The sequence below is a fragment of the Myotis nattereri genome (genome assembly GCF_964212035.1).
Source record: "Myotis nattereri genome assembly, chromosome: 9".
Lineage (NCBI taxonomy): Eukaryota > Metazoa > Chordata > Mammalia > Chiroptera > Vespertilionidae > Myotis > Myotis nattereri.
The window spans coordinates 30,633,555-30,653,111 of record NC_138084.1 but is presented as its reverse complement, the minus strand read 5'-3'; the positions used below and the strand labels follow the sequence as shown (position 1 = coordinate 30,653,111).

General features: G+C 44.9%; 1 protein-coding gene across 1 annotated transcript; it reads left to right on the top strand.

Annotated features, from left to right (window-relative positions):
- Positions 1 to 4,513: 4,513 nt before the first annotated feature.
- LOC308525404 (natural cytotoxicity triggering receptor 3 ligand 1-like) lies at positions 4,514 to 19,346 on the top strand (the record flags this gene model as incomplete). Its single annotated transcript, XM_081100236.1, has 6 exons — positions 4,514 to 4,592; positions 6,228 to 6,377; positions 7,022 to 7,369; positions 14,132 to 14,458; positions 18,304 to 18,630; positions 19,315 to 19,346. The coding sequence occupies 6 exons, from the start codon at positions 4,514 to 4,516 to the stop codon at positions 19,344 to 19,346; spliced, it is 1,263 nt and encodes a 420-aa protein (XP_080956362.1).
- Positions 19,347 to 19,557: the final 211 nt, after the last annotated feature.

Sequence of the window (19,557 nt, the reverse complement as noted above, 5' to 3'; positions counted from 1 at the left end):
TGTGTAACTCCGTCTATTGAAAAAAAATCCACATTATTAACTGGTACACCTAGTATATTTTACATATGTGAATAGTTATTTAAAATAACAGAAATCACAAATCACAAATTTTATAACTTGACAATTAGTACAGATATTTCAAAATCCAGAAAAACAACATTCTGGTTTTATTAACGGCCTAACATATCTCTATATTGCTTTTATTGCATTGTTGGGAATAGGGGAGGGTAAATGTCTTTGTAATGATTTTGTAGTACTTTTTAAAATATATATTTTTATGGATTTTAGAGAGGAAGGGAGAGGGAGAGAGAGATAGAAACATCAGTGATGAGAATCATTGGTCAGCTGCCTCCTGCATGACCCCACTGGGAATTGAGCCTGCAATCTGGGCATGTGCCCTGACCTCCTGGTTCATATGTCGACGCTCAACCACTGAGCCCTGTCAGCCAGGCTGAAGTATCTTTTTTAATACGTAGAGAACTGAAAGATAATTTAGCTTTTCCTCTTTCACAGTTCATCAAAATTATTTTTAAATGAAAGGATGCCAAATAAACAAACGTGTCCTCAACCACAGGTACTCTAGCTGTAGCACAGCTGTAAATTTGTGCCCTACATAAAGCAGAATTCAGATGAATTCTATTCTGTATGATTCCCATAACCAAACAAGCATGGTGCCTTTTAGACTGTATAGCCCCATTATCAAGTGTATCCAGTTGTGGACAGAATCTTTATTTTGATAGATATTGATGAAAACGAATCATCTGCTAACAGCTTCACATATCTAATTATTGGACATTTTCCATAAGCTACTCTCTGGCTCCATATTGCAGGAAGACCTCCGGCCCTGCACCTGGTGCCAGGAAAGTGCAAGACCATGTAAGCATAGTGCTAAGGACCCTCAGACCCTCGGACCCTCGGACCCTCGCTGGTCTTGGCAGGGCCCTGACCATTATGCGCTTATGCTTCATCAGCTTCCTGGAAATTCAGCCTCTGCTGATGAGGAAATGGAGAGAAAAAAGTTCGGGAAGGACAGATCAGCCCGGGGGCTCAGGGCTCCTGATCACACACAGCCCCACAGTTTTTTCTACTAGAACGTACTGTACAAGTCTCTTTTCAGGGTTTCTTCATTAAAACTCTCTCCTGCTATCAGGTGGCTACTAGATTTATCGGGGTGATCACTTCATAAGTTAGATAAATGTCAAATCACTATTCTGTACACCTGAAACTAAAATAATATTGCATGTCAACTATAATTGAAAAAAATTTAAAAAACTACCTCTTGATTGTGTGAAATTGTTTACAATTCAGTCAATTTAACTTTTATCTTGGAAAGCATTATAGTTCTCCAAAGTGAGGTTTCTAAAGTAAGTGGTCCCATTATAAACACCATTCACATGGGTAAACGCAGGCCTGGAGCTAGGAGAGAAGGCAGAGAAGGGATGCACTGTCCGGACCTCAGTCTGTGCTGTCAGTCTCGCCTCCGGAAAGCATATGCTCTATTTTAATTAGGCTACAAATTAAAAAATAGTTTTGAAATAATTTTAATATCTTATGCCTTCATTTTATTTTACTCTTCTGAAGAGGTCATGCTCATCACATAATTATGAATATTACTTTTCCTGGAAAAAATAAACTAAAATACCTTTATTTCTTTAGTAAAAATAAAGGAAAAACCACCGAGTCATCTGCTAGCACATTTCAGAAAGTCACCATTTCAAATATAAGGAAGTAACTTTCTTAATACATAAATACTATGAGCCCAAGACAATATTGGGCAGGGGGTGGGGTGGGGGAAGAAGTAATGTATAATTATGTTAAACCTCTCTGTAGTCAAAGATCAAGATACTTAAGTATAATCCTATTATAATTTTGTTTTGAGTTACTATTACTGGGGGGTGGGGAAGGGGACCCTTTAAGGCAGTGGTTCTCAACCTGTGGGTCTCGCACAATGAAAATACATCCTGAATATCAGATATTTACATTACAATTCATAACAGTAGCAAAATTACAGTTATGAAGTAGCAACAAAAATAATTTTATGGTTCTGGGTCACCACAACATGAGGAACTGTATTAAAGGGTTGTGGCATTAGGAAGGTTGGGAACAACTGCAGGAATTGCATTCAGTAACAACACTACAGTATAGCAATATGGATAACATCTTAAACAGTAAAGACTGGTATTTAAGATTATTTTAAGGTATTTTGCCTGAATAACAAGATAATACCTCAACTTCCAATTAAATATATAAACCTAGCCCTCTCGTCTCTCACTCACTTCTAACTAGACCTTCTTTTAAAGACAACTATCGATTACATGGTTAGATTGGATGCGCATTAGCCCATAAACCCAAATGAGCCAAAAGCCCAGCGATGTGTAAAACCTAAGAGGCAACCTGAAAGGCTGACCTGGGGAACCTTTCTTATTTTTATGAAACAATGTGATCACCTCTGGAGATGAAAACTTTTGTTCAAAATGTAGAACCAGGATACCTAGAGGAACAAGAGTGAAAGAACACTACCTCCTGCTCCACAACAAATACTGAAATTCTGAAAACAGATACTACTTGTTGAAAGAAGAGGACATTACTAAAAATAGAGGACATTACTAAAAATAAAACTCAGGAAGAAAGACTAAGAAGCACATGGATAAGCCTTTGCCTTTTTCATGCCATCTGCAAGTCTTCTGCTTTGTGTAGGACTTCGGTATAGGTAGTTTAGATGCAATTATTAGGCATGATATTCACCAGAGCAGATTCTGTCTCTTTCCCTACCAGATATCTGAATACAGGATAAGCATCCTAACATTGCCACAACCGGCTTGAACTTCAGGCTCTCAAGTGTTGGATGCGGACCTTTGCAAGTAAAATGTGATTTCCCAACTATTGTGTGGTTCCAGAGGACGTGAAGTTGTGAAAGACATCCATCCCCCAGCTCTTCCATGTTTCTGTGGTTTCACAGTGCTGGGCTCTGCATCCCCATTTGGCCACCTTAAGCCAAAAGGCTGAGTTTTGGAAACCAAGAAGTTTAGCCTGGTTTCAGACCCTGGCATGTCATCTCTCCCAGGTTACAGAGATTACAATAATCCAAATGGCAATTTTTGATGTTTTGAAGCATGTGGGTCTGTTCTACTAATCTTGATCGAGATATTTAAGAGATGACAAAAATAAATCTAAATATTGAAATATGTTTACATTTTTCCGGCAAAGTTATATACATACTAGAGCAGCCGTGGGCAAACTACAGCCCGCGGGCCGGATCCGGCCCGTTTGAAATGAATAAAACTAAAAAAAAAAAAGACCGTACCCTTTTATGTAATGATGTTTACTTTGAATTTATATTAGTTCACACAAACACTCTATCCATGCTTTTGTTCCGGCCCTCCGGTCCAGTTTAAGAACCCATTGTGGCCCTCGAGTCAAAAAGTTTGCCCACCCCTGTACTAGAGGCTCAGTGCACAAATTCGTGCACTGGTGGGTTCCTGTGGCCCCTCCACAATCTGGGTGGATGGGGCTGAGCCTTTTGGGAGGAGGAGACAGTGGTAGGTTGGCTGGCCACCCGCCCTGATTGGCGCCATCAGGGTCAGGCCATGGGGGGAGGGAGGGAGGGGCTCTGCCTGAGATTGGAGTGAGGGGAGGCCAATTGGGGTTGGGGCCGGCCATGGGGAGGGTCAGGCCTGCCCCTGAATGGGGTGTCGGGACCCATGGGGGTCAGTGGCGGGGGAGGGGCCCTGAGAGGTTGACCGGCCAGCTGCACCCCCATTGGTGTGTGTGGGGAAGGATGGGAGCAGAGCTGGTGTTTGTGTGTGGAGGGGAAGAAGGGGCTGCAGTAGGTTGGCGGGCCAGCCCCACCCTCTATGGGCTGATTTGCTAGTGGCAGTGGGCATCATAGCTACAGGTCATTCCCATCGCTGGCTTTATGTACAGTGGGGCCTTGACTTAGGAGTTTAATTCCTTCGGAGACCAATATCGTTAAGGAGCTCGTTAACTCAAATTACTCTGTCAACTCAAAGCAAAAAATCCACTGAGAGACAGCTGGTATCTCAAAAAACTCGTTAGTCGGGACACTCATAAGTCAAGGCCCCACTGTTTGTATATCTATATCTATATCTATATCTATATCTATATCTATATCTATCTATATCTATATCTATATCTATCTATTGATAGATAGATTTTTTCTTTAACATATTGGACACTGTAACTGCTGTTGTCTTGACAAACCAGTAAAAATGTAAACCCAAACTAAAAGTGTCATAAAATAAACTCCTTCAACAGGAAGTTCATGAGACCTTGGAAAGGTGATATCATGTGGTTGTTTCCTCCTTTTTTCCATCTTTCTTTTTCTTGATGTTTCATCTTGTGTCCTTTCTTTTCTCCTTTTATTCCTTTTCTGTCCTCTCTTTCTCTTAACTTTTCCGTTGGTAGAATCGTCAGTACTTGAATCTGTCTGGCTTTCAGAAGAAGAAGAGGGAAACACAGTCATCTGAAGAAAAAGATGTTGATCTATGTTGGGATGGGTGGTGTTTCTGGTTTTGCTCCTTTCCCGCATTTGTTTGTGATTGCCTTCATGCTGGTCCTGCTCTTCAGGACTTGTGCGTAGGCACTTCTTTTTTAAAAAATATATATATTTTTTAAAGGAAGGCATAGCTAGAAACATCAATGATGAGAGGGAATCAGTGATTGGCTGCCTCCTGCATGCTATACACTGAGCTAAACTGGCTAGGGCACTTCTCATGTCTACAAAACCTGCCTGCCTTGGTGAAAACTGTAGGGGAAAAGGCCTTTCTGGGTGGGCTCCAGCCGGCGAGGGTGCTGAGGAACCAGGGAAGGGAGCGCCCGCCACCGGACCACGGGGAACTCTCTAGTTACATTGCAGTTTGCCTGCAGAACTTAGTTTAAGTTATGTGCGATGTGAAACTTGAGCTCAGACATTTCCTTTGCGGTTTGTATTTTAGACAAAATCTATTTACCGTCCCTAACTTCACGGCAGGCAGGGCTACCGGTCACAAGTCCCTGCCCATTGGAGAGGTTTGCTGGGCATCACCCAGATCCTCTCCCGCACCCTTATCCGCGTGATTGGAGGCGGGAGGGGCGGGGCGGCAGCGGCAGCGGCAGCGGCAGCGGCAGCGGCAGCGGCAGCGGCAGCGGCAGCGGCAGCGGCAGCGGCAGCGGCAGCGGCAGCGGCAGCGGCAGCGGCAGCGGCAGCGGCAGCGGCAGCGGCAGCGGCAGCGGCAGCGGCAGCCGCTGTCTCACCGTCAGGCGGCTCGCCCCTCCCTCCCTGACGCTCGCTGGGAGCCTCCTGACTGGAGGCTGCCGCTGCCGCCCCGCCCCTCCCGCCTCCAGCACTCAATGAAGGTTCTGGAATAGCGGCGCCGCGGGAAATTCGAGGCTGACTGCTTGAGGCTGCAAGTGGAGCAGGATCGCTCGCGGGGACGCCAGCGCTTCCAGGGCTGAGACCCCGAGGCTGCAGGTGTGTGTGGGGGATTGCTCTGCGGGGACGCGGGCGCTTCCGAGGCTGAGACCCCGCGTCTGGGGGGGAGGTTGGGAGGGGTTGGGGAGGGGATCGCTCTGTGGGGACCTGGCGCTTCCGAGGCTGAGACCCCGCGTCTGGGGTGGGGGTGGGGGAGGGGATCGCTCCGTGGGGACCTGGCGCTTCCGAGGCTGAGACCCCGCGTCTGGGGAGAGGGGGTGTTGGGGGGGCGGGGGAGGGGATCGCTCCTTAGGGACGCGGGCGCTTCCGAGGCTGAAACCCCTCGTCTTGGGGCGCGGGGGGGGAGGAGATAGCTTCGTGGGGACGAGGGCGCTTCCGAGGCTGAAACCCCGCGTCTGGGGGGGAGGTGGGGGGGGCGGGGGAGGGGATCGCTCCGTGATGACGCTGGCGCTTCCGAGGCTGAGACCCCGCGTCTGGGGGGGCGGTTGGGGGTGGGGGTGGGGGAGGGGATCGCTCCGTGGGGACCTGGCGCTTCCGAGGCTGAGACCCCGCGTCTGGGGAGAGGGGGTGTTGGGGGGGCGGGGTAGGGGATCGCTCCGTGGGGACCTGGCGCTTCCGGGGTTGAGAACAGAGGCTGCCCGAGCAGTGTCACGCCCAGTCGTCTTAGGGTAAATCGGGCTGAAGAAGGGGCAGGGGGGTTAGAAGGCGCAGAGAGGCCATCTACTACCAAGCAAGTGACGGCCCTAAGAGGCGGTTTTGCGGACTGCGCTTTCCGACCCAGGACTCCTCTTTCTAGCGGAAACTCGGCGCCGGCTGCAGGCGGACCCGGGCCGGGCGCGCTGGTCCCCGGCAGGCATGGCTGTCGCGGTGTCGGTGTCGGTGGCAGGCTTCCCGCGTGGCTTTCTGTGGCCGCTCCTGGTTCTGTGGTGCTGGGTGTCCACCGCAGGTAAGGTGGCGGGGGGTGGGGTGGGGGTGGGGGTGGGGGTGGGGTGGGGGTGGGGGGGATTTCGCTAGGCAGACTCCTCCTGGTCCTTTCGCTAGGCAGACTCCTCCTGGTCGTTCGGGGGGCCCGCCTGACGTCCTCGGCCACCTGTACCTTAACAGTCCCCAACTCTAAGCTTTCCTTTGTGGAATTGTAGGAATCAATTAAATGGATTTGAAAATTTGTAAGAAATTGCAAGACACCAGAATAATCAAAACAATATTGAAAAGGAAGAACAAAGTTGGAGGATCTTATGCGGATTAAGGAGGGGCCATGAACTAAGGGCCTCTGTACCTGAGATACCCCCCCCCCGCCCCCCCAAAGGAATTTGTTTTTGTGTTTTGTTTTTTATAAAGGGTCAGGCAGAGTGCCTGCTACATAGTAAGCTCTTTTTAAAAAGATATTTTTTTTTTATTGATTTTAGAGACAAAGGGAGAGAGAGAATTATTAATGACGAGAGACTCATTGATCGGCTGCCTGCTGCACGCCCCCTACTGGGGCCGGCTAGGGCAAAGAATTTCTTTTTAATTACATGGTAAAGTGTCAGAGTACAAGGCCTAAGTTTTTTTTCAAGGTTCTCCCATAACTGAATTTTCTTCTTTCCACAGATTTGATAGTGGAGATGGAAGGGAAGAATCAGACTGTGTTTCTGAATGACAATGTCACCATCTCCTGCAAGGTCCTTGGTTCCACACCCCTGAACATCAAGGGTATGGGTGTTACCTGGTGTCACAAGCATGAGGCGCATGAAACAGAGCGCATGGTGTTTGAAATGCATGGAAACCACCATCAAGAGGCATTCAGATCCGGAGCCAACGTATCTCTAGCGGAGCTAGGGAAGGGGGACGCCTCACTGCACCTGACTAGAGCCCAGCCGAGGGACGAAGGAGAGTACCGATGTGAGGTGGTGGTCACCCCCGAGAAGGCCCAGGGAACAGTCTTTCTAAAGGTTTTGGGTGAGTGCCTGAGGCAGTGTCCTGTGGTTCCCATGGTGATGGGGCTGGGGGTGAAGATGTAGCCAGGCCAAGTAGAGAAGTTTGGGCATGGGCCTTGGAGTTGGATAGACACGGGTGTACGTCTGGACAACTTAGAGCGAGTTATTAACCAGGCTGAACCTCAATGTCCTTTTCTCTAAATAGATGCAATAGTACCTCTATAGAGGCCCTGTCTCCAGCCCTAGCCGGTTTGGCTCAGTGGATAGAGCGTGGGCCTGCGGACCAACGGGTCCGAGTTTAAAAAAAGACCCTATCTCCAAATACAGTCACAGTCTAAGAGAATGGGCTTAGGGCTTCAACATGAATTTGAGGGTGGGGCCGCAATGCAGCCTATAACGGGGGCAATGTCTATGAGCCCTTCAAAATTGTACTTAAGACTTTGAATGTTTTGTACATATTAATTAGGGGGATGGGAAAGCATATTAGTAATTATTTTCTCCGCAACTGACAGAAAGCCTAAAATTTTTTTTAAGAAGTAATAGACTTTATTTTTTAGAACAGTTTTAGATTTACAGAAAATATTGCAAGATAGTAGTTTCTTTATGACTCCTGCCTGTGCACATACTGCTTTCTCTATTATTAACCTCTTGCATTAGTATGGTATATTGTTTAAAATTAATAAACCAATATTGATACATTTTTATTAATTAATGTCCGTAGTTTATTCAGGTAGCCTTAGTTTTGACCTAGTATCCCTGATAATTTTTCTTGTTCTAAAGGCTACTTTGAAATTCATAGTTATTCCAGTTTTCTTTAGATTAGCGTTAGTATGGTATATAAATCCCTTTACTTTTTGTTATTGTTGTTGCTAATATTCTCCTGAGGATATTTTTTCCCATTGATTTTTTTTTTTGGTTTGTTTTGATTTTTGAGAGTGGAAGGGATGGAGAGGGGAAGGTGGGAGAGAGAGGCAGAGAGAGACATGGATGTGAGGAAGACATTGATTGGTTGCCTCTCCCATGCACCCAGACTGGGGCCAGTGGCTAAACCTGTAACCAAGGTACCTGCCATTCATTGGCTGGAAAGAGGACCTGTGACCTTTAGGTGCATGGACCAGTGCTCTAGCCATTTAGCACACCAGCCCGGCTCAGTTATACTTCTTTAAAATTTTTTTAGTGATTGCAATGTACTTTCACAACTAACCTAAGTTGAAAGAACACTGTACTGCATCATTGTTATCAGTGGTACAGATATTTTATAGCAGAATATTTCCAGTTCTCCCTTCCCATCTCTTTTTTTAATTAAATCTTTATTGTTCAGATTATTACAGTTGTTCCTCTTTTTTCCCCCCCATAGCTCCCCTCCAACCAGTTCCCACCTCAACCTCCGCCCTCACCCCCCTACCCCCACGGTCCTCATCCATAGGTGCATGATTTTTGTCCAGTCTCTTCCCGCATCCCCACACCCATTACCCCCCCACCCCCCAAGAATAGTCAATCCATTCCCTTTCTATGCCCCTGATTCTATTATAATCACCAGTTTATTTTGTTCATCAGATTATTTATTCACTTGATTTTTAGATTCACTTGTTGATAGATGTGTATTTGTTGTTCATAAATTGTATCTTTACCTTTTTCTTCTTCTTCCTCTTCTTAAAGGATACCTTTCAGCATTTCATATAATACTGGTTTGGTGGTGATGAACTCCTTTAGCTTTTCCTTATCTGTGAAGCTCTTTATCTGACCTTCAATTCTGAATGATAGCTTTGCTGGATAAAGTAATCTTGGTTGTAGGTTCTTGGCATTCATCACTTTGAATATTTCTTGCCACTCCCTTCTGGCCTCTAAAGTTTCTGTTGAGAAATCAGCTGACAGTCGTATGGGTATTCCCTTGTAGGTAACTGATTTTCTTTCTCTTGCTGCTTTTAGGATTCTCTCTTTGTCTTTTGCTCTTGGCATTTTAATTATGATGTGTCTTGGTGTGGTCCTCTTTGAATTCCTTTTGTATGGGATTCTCTGTGCTTCCTGGACTTGTAAGTCTATTTCTTTGACCAGGTGGGGGAAGTTTTCTGTCATTATTTCTTCAAATAGGTTTTCAATATCTTGCTCTTGCTCTTCTTCTGGCACCCCTATAATTCGGATGTTGGTATGCTTGAAGCTATCCCAGAGACCCCTTACACTATCTTCGTATTTTTGGATTCTTTTTTCTTTTCTGGTTGGGTATTTTTTGCTTCTTCGTATTTCATATCTTTGACTTGATTCTTGGATCCTCTTTTCTGCTGTTGGATCTCTGTATATTATTCTTTATTTCAGTCAGTGTATGCTTAATTTCTAGTTGGTCTTTTTTCATATCCTCCAGGGTCCCACTAAATTTATCGGCGGTTTCTAGAACGTTCTTGAAAAAACTTAAAAGTGTGGTTTTGAACTCTATACCCAGTAGTTTGCTGTCCTCTATTTCTGTCATTTGTGACCTGTTTCTTTGTCTCTGCATTTTTTATGCTTCCCTGTGTTGGTAGAGTGGTTTTGTGTGCTAGGTGTCTTATAGGGCCCAGTGGCTCAGCCTCCCCAATTACCTGAGGTGGACACTCTTGGTGCACCCCTTTGTGGGCTTTGCACAGTCTTGTTGTAGTTAAACCTTGATTGTTGTAGGTATCACTGGAAGGAATTGACCTCCAGGCCAATTGGCTGTGAGAATCAGCTGTGTCTACGGTGAGAGAACTTCTGTGCTTAAGACACCCTTATGAGGCAAGACTTGCTTCAGTGGGGCTTTGGTGCTCACTGAGTCTGCCCCCTGAGTGTGTCCCTTATGGATCAGAGGAGTTGTAATTAGATGGTCCCACTCTGACCACAGGGTACACTGGCTCTTGGATCTAAAGAGGTGCTAATTTAGCCTCTGCCTGAGGCTACCCAGCAGGAGCTACGAAGAGATCTGCAGATTCCCCTTCCTTTTTTGGGGTTTGGAGGTGCCCAGATGAGGCCCAGCTGTGAAGCAATGCAAGCTGCTGTGGGGCCTTGGGCCTTCTCTTGGAAGTTCTGGGTCTGTCTGGGCCAGCTTCCATTTGTTAGGTAATTTTCAGATTGCAAAGGGCCAGGGCATTCATATGCAAAAGCCTCTGCCACAGCTTGGGTGGGGCGGGGTCTAAGGGAATGAACAGAGCGCAGCCAGCAGTTATGGCTGATCCTCAGCCCTGCCCTAAGGGGCCCTGCGTCTCAGTGTCCAGGTAATCACTGCAAGCACCTTTGAGAGAAAGCTGCCCTCGAGTTCCGAGTTCTGCCCGCTGCCAGACAGTCAGTTTCTCCCCGTATGAATCTAGGTCCCCAGAGAGTCACCCAGAACTGGAGTTCAGAGCAGTCGGGTGCTTGTGACTCTCTCCCAATTCAAAAAGACAACCGGGTCCTCAGTTGCCAGCCCTTGCCGCGTGCGCCTCCGTACCTCTGCACTTCCGCACCTCCTCTGAGTCTCAGTGTGCTTTTCTCTTTCTTTCTAGTTGTAGAATTTCCACTCAGCCAGCCTTCCTGTGGTTCTGGATGCTGTCCATTTTGTCTTTTAGTTGTATTTTTGAATTTGTTGTGGGACACAGCAATTTCTGGTGTTTACTTATGCCGCCATCTTGGTTTCTCCCTCACTTCCCATCTCTTATAACATTCTGTCATTCACTTATCCATATGTTAGAATCACCAATGCATTGTTGCTATTATTTTAAATCAACAATTATGTATTAGATCAATTAAGCATAAGGAAAGATTTTAATTTACCTTCATTTATGTCTTCTCTGATTCTAGTTTCTGACCCATATCCTTTTCCTTCTCTCTGAAGACTTTCTAATATTTTGCAAGCAGGTCTATTGGTGACATATTCCCTCAGTTTTGTTTGAGAAAGTATTTATACTTCACTTTTCAATGATAATTTTTCTGAATATAGGATTCCAAGTAAGTGGGTTATTGTCTTTCGACTCTTAAAATATTTCATGTCCCTCTCTTCTCTCTTGCATTTAAGAAGTCCAATGTCATTCTTATTCTTGTTCCTCTATGAGTAAGTTATACACACATATATAATATATATTTATGTATTATATATACATATATATATTTCTGCATTTTCAATATGATAAGGTGTTTTCCTACTTGGTGTTCTCTAAGCGTCCTATGTCTATGCTTTGGTGTCTGTCATTAATTTTGGAAAATTCTCAGCTATTATATTTTAAACGATTTCTTCTGCTTCCTTCTCTTTACTTCTTTTTGTATTCCTATTACATGTACATTACAACTTTTGCAACTGTCCAATTTTTGGATATTTCTTTCCCTTCTGGTTCCTTCCTCCTCCCACCCCCCCATATTCTTTTTGCTCTTTGCATTTTAGTTTGGGAAGTTTATATGGACATATTTAAGCTAGCTGATTCCCTCCTTGGCAGTGTTAAGTCTATTGATGATCCTGTCAAAGACATTCCTCATTTCCTTTATAGTGTTTTTGGTTTCTAGCATTCCCTTTTGATTCTTTCTTAGAGAATGTCCATCTCTCTGCTCACATTATCCATCAGTGCTTGCATGTTGTCTGCTTTTTTCATTAGTGCTCTTAACATTTTAATCATAGTTATTTTGCATTTTCTACCTGATTATTCCAAAATCTGTGTCATACCTGAGTCTGGTTCTGATGCTTTTGTTTTTTTTGCACTATTCAGTATGCCTTGTAATTTTTTGTTGAAAGCCAGATATTATGTATCAGGAAATAGGAACTGAGGTAAACAGGCTTTTAGGGTGAGAGTCTATGTTAATTTGGCTAGGAACTGGGCTGTTTAATGTTAATACCATGCTGTAGGTGTCAGAGATTTCAGTTTTCCTCTAGCGTCTTGTTTCCTACTTCCCTGTTTTCTTTCAGTTCCCCTATGAACTATTCATGTAGATTTTGAGTCTTGCAGCTCTCTCAGTTGTAATCTACTATCATTATATGGGAGCCCCGTTGATGTGGTGGTAAAATGGTGTGGAGGGGAAGCAGTCTATCATCTGAATTAAATCTCATTCTCTGAGTGGCCTGAGCCCCTAGGCTATGACCTTCAGCAGTGTTCCTGTGTGAGAAAGGAAGGTTATAGAGGGCTGAAGAGCTAATCACCATTCTCCCAGGTCAGCTGGCAAAGTCTTCTCTTTTGAGAGCATTCTTTGTTATGGAGAATGCATTGGGTATATTTTTATTTTTATTTATTTATTTATTTTATTTAAAAAATATATTTTATTGATTTTTTACAGAGAGGAAGGGAGAGAGATAGAGAGTTAGAAACATCAATGAGAGAGAGAAACATCGATCAGCTGCTTCCTGCACATCTCCTACTGGGGATGTGCCCGCAACCAAGGTACATGCCCTTGACCAGAATCGAACCTGGGACCTTTCAGTCTGCAGGCTGACGCTCTATCCACTGAGCCAAACCGGTTTCGGCATTGGGTATATTTTTAAATGGTTACTTTTCCTCTCCCCTCTCCTCCAAACAGGAGGGAATTTTTCTTGCAACTGCAGGAACCTAAGGGGGAGGGGGAGAGTGGGAAGAGAGGATACCTGGAGGTAAAACCCAGAAAAACCTCCTAAGACTGGCCTCCAGCTAATCCACCTTCAGCCTTTTAGCCATTTGTCAGTTATAACTCCAGCACCTTCTGCTTATGGTAATATGATTTGGGCTTTGGTTCTCTCAATCTGCCTGTCTCTCTAGCTTTCAGGGTTGTGGTTTGCCCTGTCACCTCAGTTCTCTGATGGATCTAAGAGAAGTTGTTGATTTGCAGTTTGTTCAGTTCAGGATAGGAGTGATGACTTCTAGTTCCTTACATGCCAGAGAGGAAACTAGAAGTCAGCAAGGGCTTTTATTATTTTTAATTAAATTAATTAATTTAAAAATATGTTTCTCTTGATGTTAGAGACAGAGGAAGGGAGATGGAGAGGGAGAGAATCATTGATGTTTGGGAAACATTGAATGGCTGCCTCCTGCATGCCCCCTACTGGAGATGGAGCTTGGAACCAGGGCATGTGTCTTGACTGAGAATCAACTCGGCCATCTCTTGGTCATGGAATGACACTCACCCAACTGAGGCACACTGGCCAGAGCAGCAAGGGCTCTTAAAAAGGTAGTTTATTTTTATGTCCCAAAAATGGAGCCAACCCTGGGCAGGTAGGGCTGTTCTTTGATCATGTGGGACCCAGAGTCCTTTTATCTTGCCACTTTGGCATCCTGAACATGTAGCTTTCACCTTGTGTTTGGAAATGGCTTCTCCATCTTGAACCATGACATGGTCTTCCAGGTGTTCTCCAGGAAGGATGAAGGGGAGAGGGAGAGAAGGCCATAGTACTTTTCTTTAAGATACCCTTGTTCTTTTAAGGGTACTTCCTTGAGGTTGCTCTCACTACCTCTGATTCTATCTGAACTAGTAGGCCCTGAGTTCACATGGCTACCCCAGCTGAAGTGGAGGTTGGGAGATGTGGCTTTAACTTGGATGTGTTCTTGGAGAATGGACAGCAGTTTCTACCACAACAGTCATCCAGAGCTTTCCTTTGATTCTCAAAGAAAGGTGTCTGTGACACCAAGTGGCATTAGAAACTCTGCTTTACATAATGGATCTGAGAGTCGGGGTCATGGTCTATCAGCGTCACCCTGGCACTGGGTTCAGCATACCCAGATTAGTTAGGCTAAGCAGAATCTCATTTGCCTCACTTACCCTTCCTGAAGGCTTGCTATGGGTCAGGCTTTGAACTGATAATAAGCTAGTCCCAACCTACCCTCAAATCATGACTTCTCTTCCTTGCCAGCTTCCCCAAAGTGCACCTTGTTTCAAGAACAAGCCACGGCGAAATATGATGGCGACCAATATATTTTGTGTAAGGCAAGTGGGTTCTACCCAAAGGACATTAACATAACCTGGCGTATATGTACCCAGGAGAATCCCCAGGGCCAGGAGATTTCTGAAGGAATCACCAATGGTCCAGCCATCAAGAATGAGGACGGCACATTTAACATCACCAGCCATTTGAGGCTGAACCACTCTCTGGAGCACAATGTGACCACCTACCAATGTGTGATAAGTCACGTATCCTTGCCCACCTCCAGGACGTTGAACTTCACCCTGTCTGGGACAGGTAAGCATCCTCTAAACGTTAACCTTACTCTTCACCTTTCGGGGGTATAACGTAACACTCAGGTTCCCAGTTAATCTAGGCCAAGATGGGGGCCAATGGGGAAGGAGAGAAAGCTTGGTTTGGCCTACTTCAGCCCCAGAGTCAGCAGTCCAGGCTAGGTCCCTAAGCCAGGGTGGATCGCCTAATAGCTAGAGAGTGGTGACAAGCGTCCTCAGGGTTGCTGGTAACTTATGGCAGCTCAAGGAGCTGGATGGTCTGTATGACCTGGAATGGGAAGCTTGTCAGCTACTAGGAGAACGGGGATAGGATCCTGTCCATGCCCCCTGAGGATAAGGGTCTATCAGGGGCCAGAGACCCAACCCTACCAGCAACTCTTCTGGCCAGGCTCCAGGGCCACTGCAAACCGTTGGGTGGTAGAAGTCAAGTCAATAGTTCTGTGCTCAAGCTGGGAAGTCCATTGTAGGGAGTCCTGCACATGCCAAGGCCTTTCCCCAGGCACACTAGATCCTGAGCTTAACATAATACAGCTCACTACAGAACCCCCCCTGCTAGTGGCGTGGGTTAATTGAGCTCATATCTTAGTTTCCATGGTCATGGCTCTGGTCCTGGGTGGGGATGATCTTGCAAGTCAAAGCATAAGAAAAGGTTTTAATTTGCCTTCATTTATGTCTTCTCTGATTCTAGTTTCTGACCCATATCCTTTTCCTTCTCTTTGAAGACTTTTTAATATTTTGCAAGGCAGGTCTATTGGTGACATATTCCCTCAGTTTTGTTTGAGAAAGTATTTATACTTCACTTTTGAATGAAAATTTTTCTGAATATAGGATTCTAAGTAAGTGGGTTATTTTCTTTGAACACTTAAAATATTTCATGTCCCTCTTTTCTCTCTTGCATTTAAGAAGTCCAATGTCATTCTTATCCTTGTTCCTCTATGAGTAAGTTATACACACACATATCTATAATAATAAAAGCGTAATATGCTAATTAGAACAGACATCCTTCAGGATGACCTTCTGGACAAAGCTGGGGCTACAAGGGAAGCCCGGGTCCCAGGTCCCTGCCAGCGGCGGAAGGGAAGCCAGTGCTGGCAGCCTGGGGAAGAAAGGCCTACTCTTGCACGAATTTTGTGCATCGGGCCTCTAGTAATATATATTTATGTATTATATATACATATATATATTTCTGCATTTTCAATATGATAAGGTGTTTTCCTACTTGGTGTTCTCTAAGCTTCCTATGTCTATGCTTTGGTGTCTGTCATTAATTTTGGAAAATTCTCAGCTATTATATTTTAAATGATTTCTTCTTCTTCCTCTCTTTACTTCTTTTTGTATTTCTATTACATGTACATTACAACTTTTGCAACTGTCCAGTTTTTGGATATTTCTTTCCCTTCTGGTTCCTTCCTCTCCCCCACCCCCCCAAATTCTTTTTGCTCTTTGCATTTTAGTTTGGGAAGTTTATATGGACATATTTAAGCCAGCTGATTCCCTCCTTGGCAGTGTTAAGTCTATTGATGATCCTGTCAAAGACATTTCTCACTTCTTTTATAGTGTTTTTGGTTTCTAGTATTTACTTTTTTAAAAAAATATGTTTTTATTGATTTTTTACAGAGAGGAAGGGAGAGGGACAGAGAACCAGAAACATCGATGAGAGAGAAACATCGACCAGCCACCCCCTGCACACCTCCCACCAGGGATATACTCCCAACCAAGGTACATGCCCTTGCCCAGAATCAAACCCAGGACCCCCCAGTCCACAGGCCAACACTCTATCCACTGAGCCAAACCGGTTTGGCTAGCATTCCCTTTTGATTCTTTCTTAGAGAATGTCCCTCTCTGTGCTCACATTATCCATCAGTGCTTGCATGTTGTCTGCTTTTTTCGTTAGTGCTCTTAACATTTTAATCATAGTTATTTTGCATTTTCTACCTGATTATTCTAAAATCTGTGTCATACCTGAGTCTGGTTCTGATGCTTTTATTGTTTTGCACTATTCAGCACGCCTTGTAATTTTTTGTTGAAAGCCAGATATTATGTATCAGGAAATAGGAACTGAGGTAAACAGATATCTAGGGTGGGAGTCTATGTTAATTTGGCTAGGAACTGGGCTGTTTAATGTTAATACCATGCTGTAGGTGTCAGAGATTTCAGCTTTCCTCTAGCGTCTTGTTTCCTACTTCCCTGTTTTCTTTCAGTTCCCCTATGAACTATTCATGTAGATTTTGAGTCTTGCAGCTCTCTCAGTTGTAATCTATTATCATTATACAGAGCCCCGTTGATGTGGTGGTAAAATGGTGTGGAGGGGAAGCAGTCTATCATCTGAATTAAATCTCATTCTCTGAGTGGCCTGAGCCCCTAGGCTATGACCTTCAGAAGTGTTCCTGGGTGAGAAAGGAAGGGTATAGAGGGCTGAAGAGCTAATCACCATTCTCCCAGGTCAGCTGGCAAAGTCTTCTCTTTTGAGAGCATTCTTTGTTATGGAGAATGCATTGGGTATATTTTTAAATGGTTACTTTTCCTCTCCCCTCTCCCCCAAACAGGAGGGAATTTTTCTTGCAACTGCAGGAACCTAAGGGGGAGGGGGAGAGTGGGAAGAGAGAATTCCTGGAGGTAAAACCCAGAAAAACCTCCTAAGACTGGCCTCCAGCTAATCCACCTTCAGCCTTTTAGCCATTTGTCAGTTATAACTCCAGCACCTTCTGCTTATGGTAATATGATTTGGGCTTTGGTTCTCTCAATCTGCCTGTCTCTCTAGCTTTCAGGGTTGTGGTTTGCCCTGTCACCTCAGTTCTCTGATGGATCTAAGAGAAGTTGTTGATTTGCAGTTTGTTCAGTTCAGGATAGGAGTGATGACTTCTAGTTCCTTACATGCCAGAGAGGAAACTAGAAGTCAGCAAGGGCTTTTATTATTTTTAATTAAATTAATTAATTTAAAAATATGTTTCTCTTGATGTTAGAGACAGAGGAAGGGAGATGGAGAGGGAGAGAATCATTGATGTTTGGGAAACATTGAATGGCTGCCTCCTGCATGCCCCCTACTGGAGATGGAGCTTGGAACCAGGGCATGTGTCTTGACTGAGAATCAACTCGGCCATCTCTTGGTCATGGAATGACACTCACCCAACTGAGGCACACTGGCCAGAGCAGCAAGGGCTCTTAAAAAGGTAGTTTATTTTTATGTCCCAAAAATGGAGCCAACCCTGGGCAGGTAGGGCTGTTCTTTGATCATGTGGGACCCAGAGTCCTTTTATCTTGCCACTTTGGCATCCTGAACATGTAGCTTTCACCTTGTGTTTGGAAATGGCTTCTCCATCTTGAACCATGACATGGTCTTCCAGGTGTTCTCCAGGAAGGATGAAGGGGAGAGGGAGAGAAGGCCATAGTACTTTTCTTTAAGATACCCTTGTTCTTTTAAGGGTACTTCCTTGAGGTTGCTCTCACTACCTCTGATTCTATCTGAACTAGTAGGCCCTGAGTTCACATGGCTACCCCAGCTGAAGTGGAGGTTGGGAGATGTGGCTTTAACTTGGATGTGTTCTTGGAGAATGGACAGCAGTTTCTACCACAACAGTCATCCAGAGCTTTCCTTTGATTCTCAAAGAAAGGTGTCTGTGACACCAAGTGGCATTAGAAACTCTGCTTTACATAATGGATCTGAGAGTCGGGGTCATGGTCTATCAGCGTCACCCTGGCACTGGGTTCAGCATACCCAGATTAGTTAGGCTAAGCAGAATCTCATTTGCCTCACTTACCCTTCCTGAAGGCTTGCTATGGGTCAGGCTTTGAACTGATAATAAGCTAGTCCCAACCTACCCTCAAATCATGACTTCTCTTCCTTGCCAGCTTCCCCAAAGTGCACCTTGTTTCAAGAACAAGCCACGGCGAAATATGATGGCGACCAATATATTTTGTGTAAGGCAAGTGGGTTCTACCCAAAGGACATTAACATAACCTGGCGTATATGTACCCAGGAGAATCCCCAGGGCCAGGAGATTTCTGAAGGAATCACCAATGGTCCAGCCATCAAGAATGAGGACGGCACATTTAACATCACCAGCCGTTTGAGGCTGAACCACTCTCTGGAGCACAATGTGACCACCTACCAATGTGTGATAAGTCACGTATCCTTGCCCACCTCCAGGATGTTGAACTTCACCCTGTCTGGGACAGGTAAGCATCCTCTAAACGTTAACCTTACTCTTCACCTTTCGGGGGTATAACGTAACACTCAGGTTCCCAGTTAATCTAGGCCAAGATGGGGGCCAATGGGGAAGGAGAGAAAGCTTGGTTTGGCCTACTTCAGCCCCAGAGTCAGCAGTCCAGGCTAGGTCCCTAAGCCAGGGTGGATCGCCTAATAGCTAGAGAGTGGTGACAAGCGTCCTCAGGGTTGCTGGTAACTTATGGCAGCTCAAGGAGCTGGATGGTCTGTATGACCTGGAATGGGAAGCTTGTCAGCTACTAGGAGAACGGGGATAGGATCCTGTCCATGCCCCCTGAGGATAAGGGTCTATCAGGGGCCAGAGACCCAACCCTACCAGCAACTCTTCTGGCCAGGCTCCAGGGCCACTGCAAACCGTTGGGTGGTAGAAGTCAAGTCAATAGTTCTGTGCTCAAGCTGGGAAGTCCATTGTAGGGAGTCCTGCACATGCCAAGGCCTTTCCCCAGGCACACTAGATCCTGAGCTTAACATAATACAGCTCACTACAGAACCCCCCCTGCTGGTGGCGTGGGTTAATTGAGCTCATATCTTAGTTTCCATGGTCATGGCTCTGGTCCTGGGTGGGGATGATCTTGCAAGTCAAAGCATAAGAAAAGGTTTTAATTTGCCTTCATTTATGTCTTCTCTGATTCTAGTTTCTGACCCATATCCTTTTCCTTCTCTTTGAAGACTTTTTAATATTTTGCAAGGCAGGTCTATTGGTGACATATTCCCTCAGTTTTGTTTGAGAAAGTATTTATACTTCACTTTTGAATGAAAATTTTTCTGAATATAGGATTCTAAGTAAGTGGGTTATTTTCTTTGAACACTTAAAATATTTCATGTCCCTCTTTTCTCTCTTGCATTTAAGAAGTCCAATGTCATTCTTATCCTTGTTC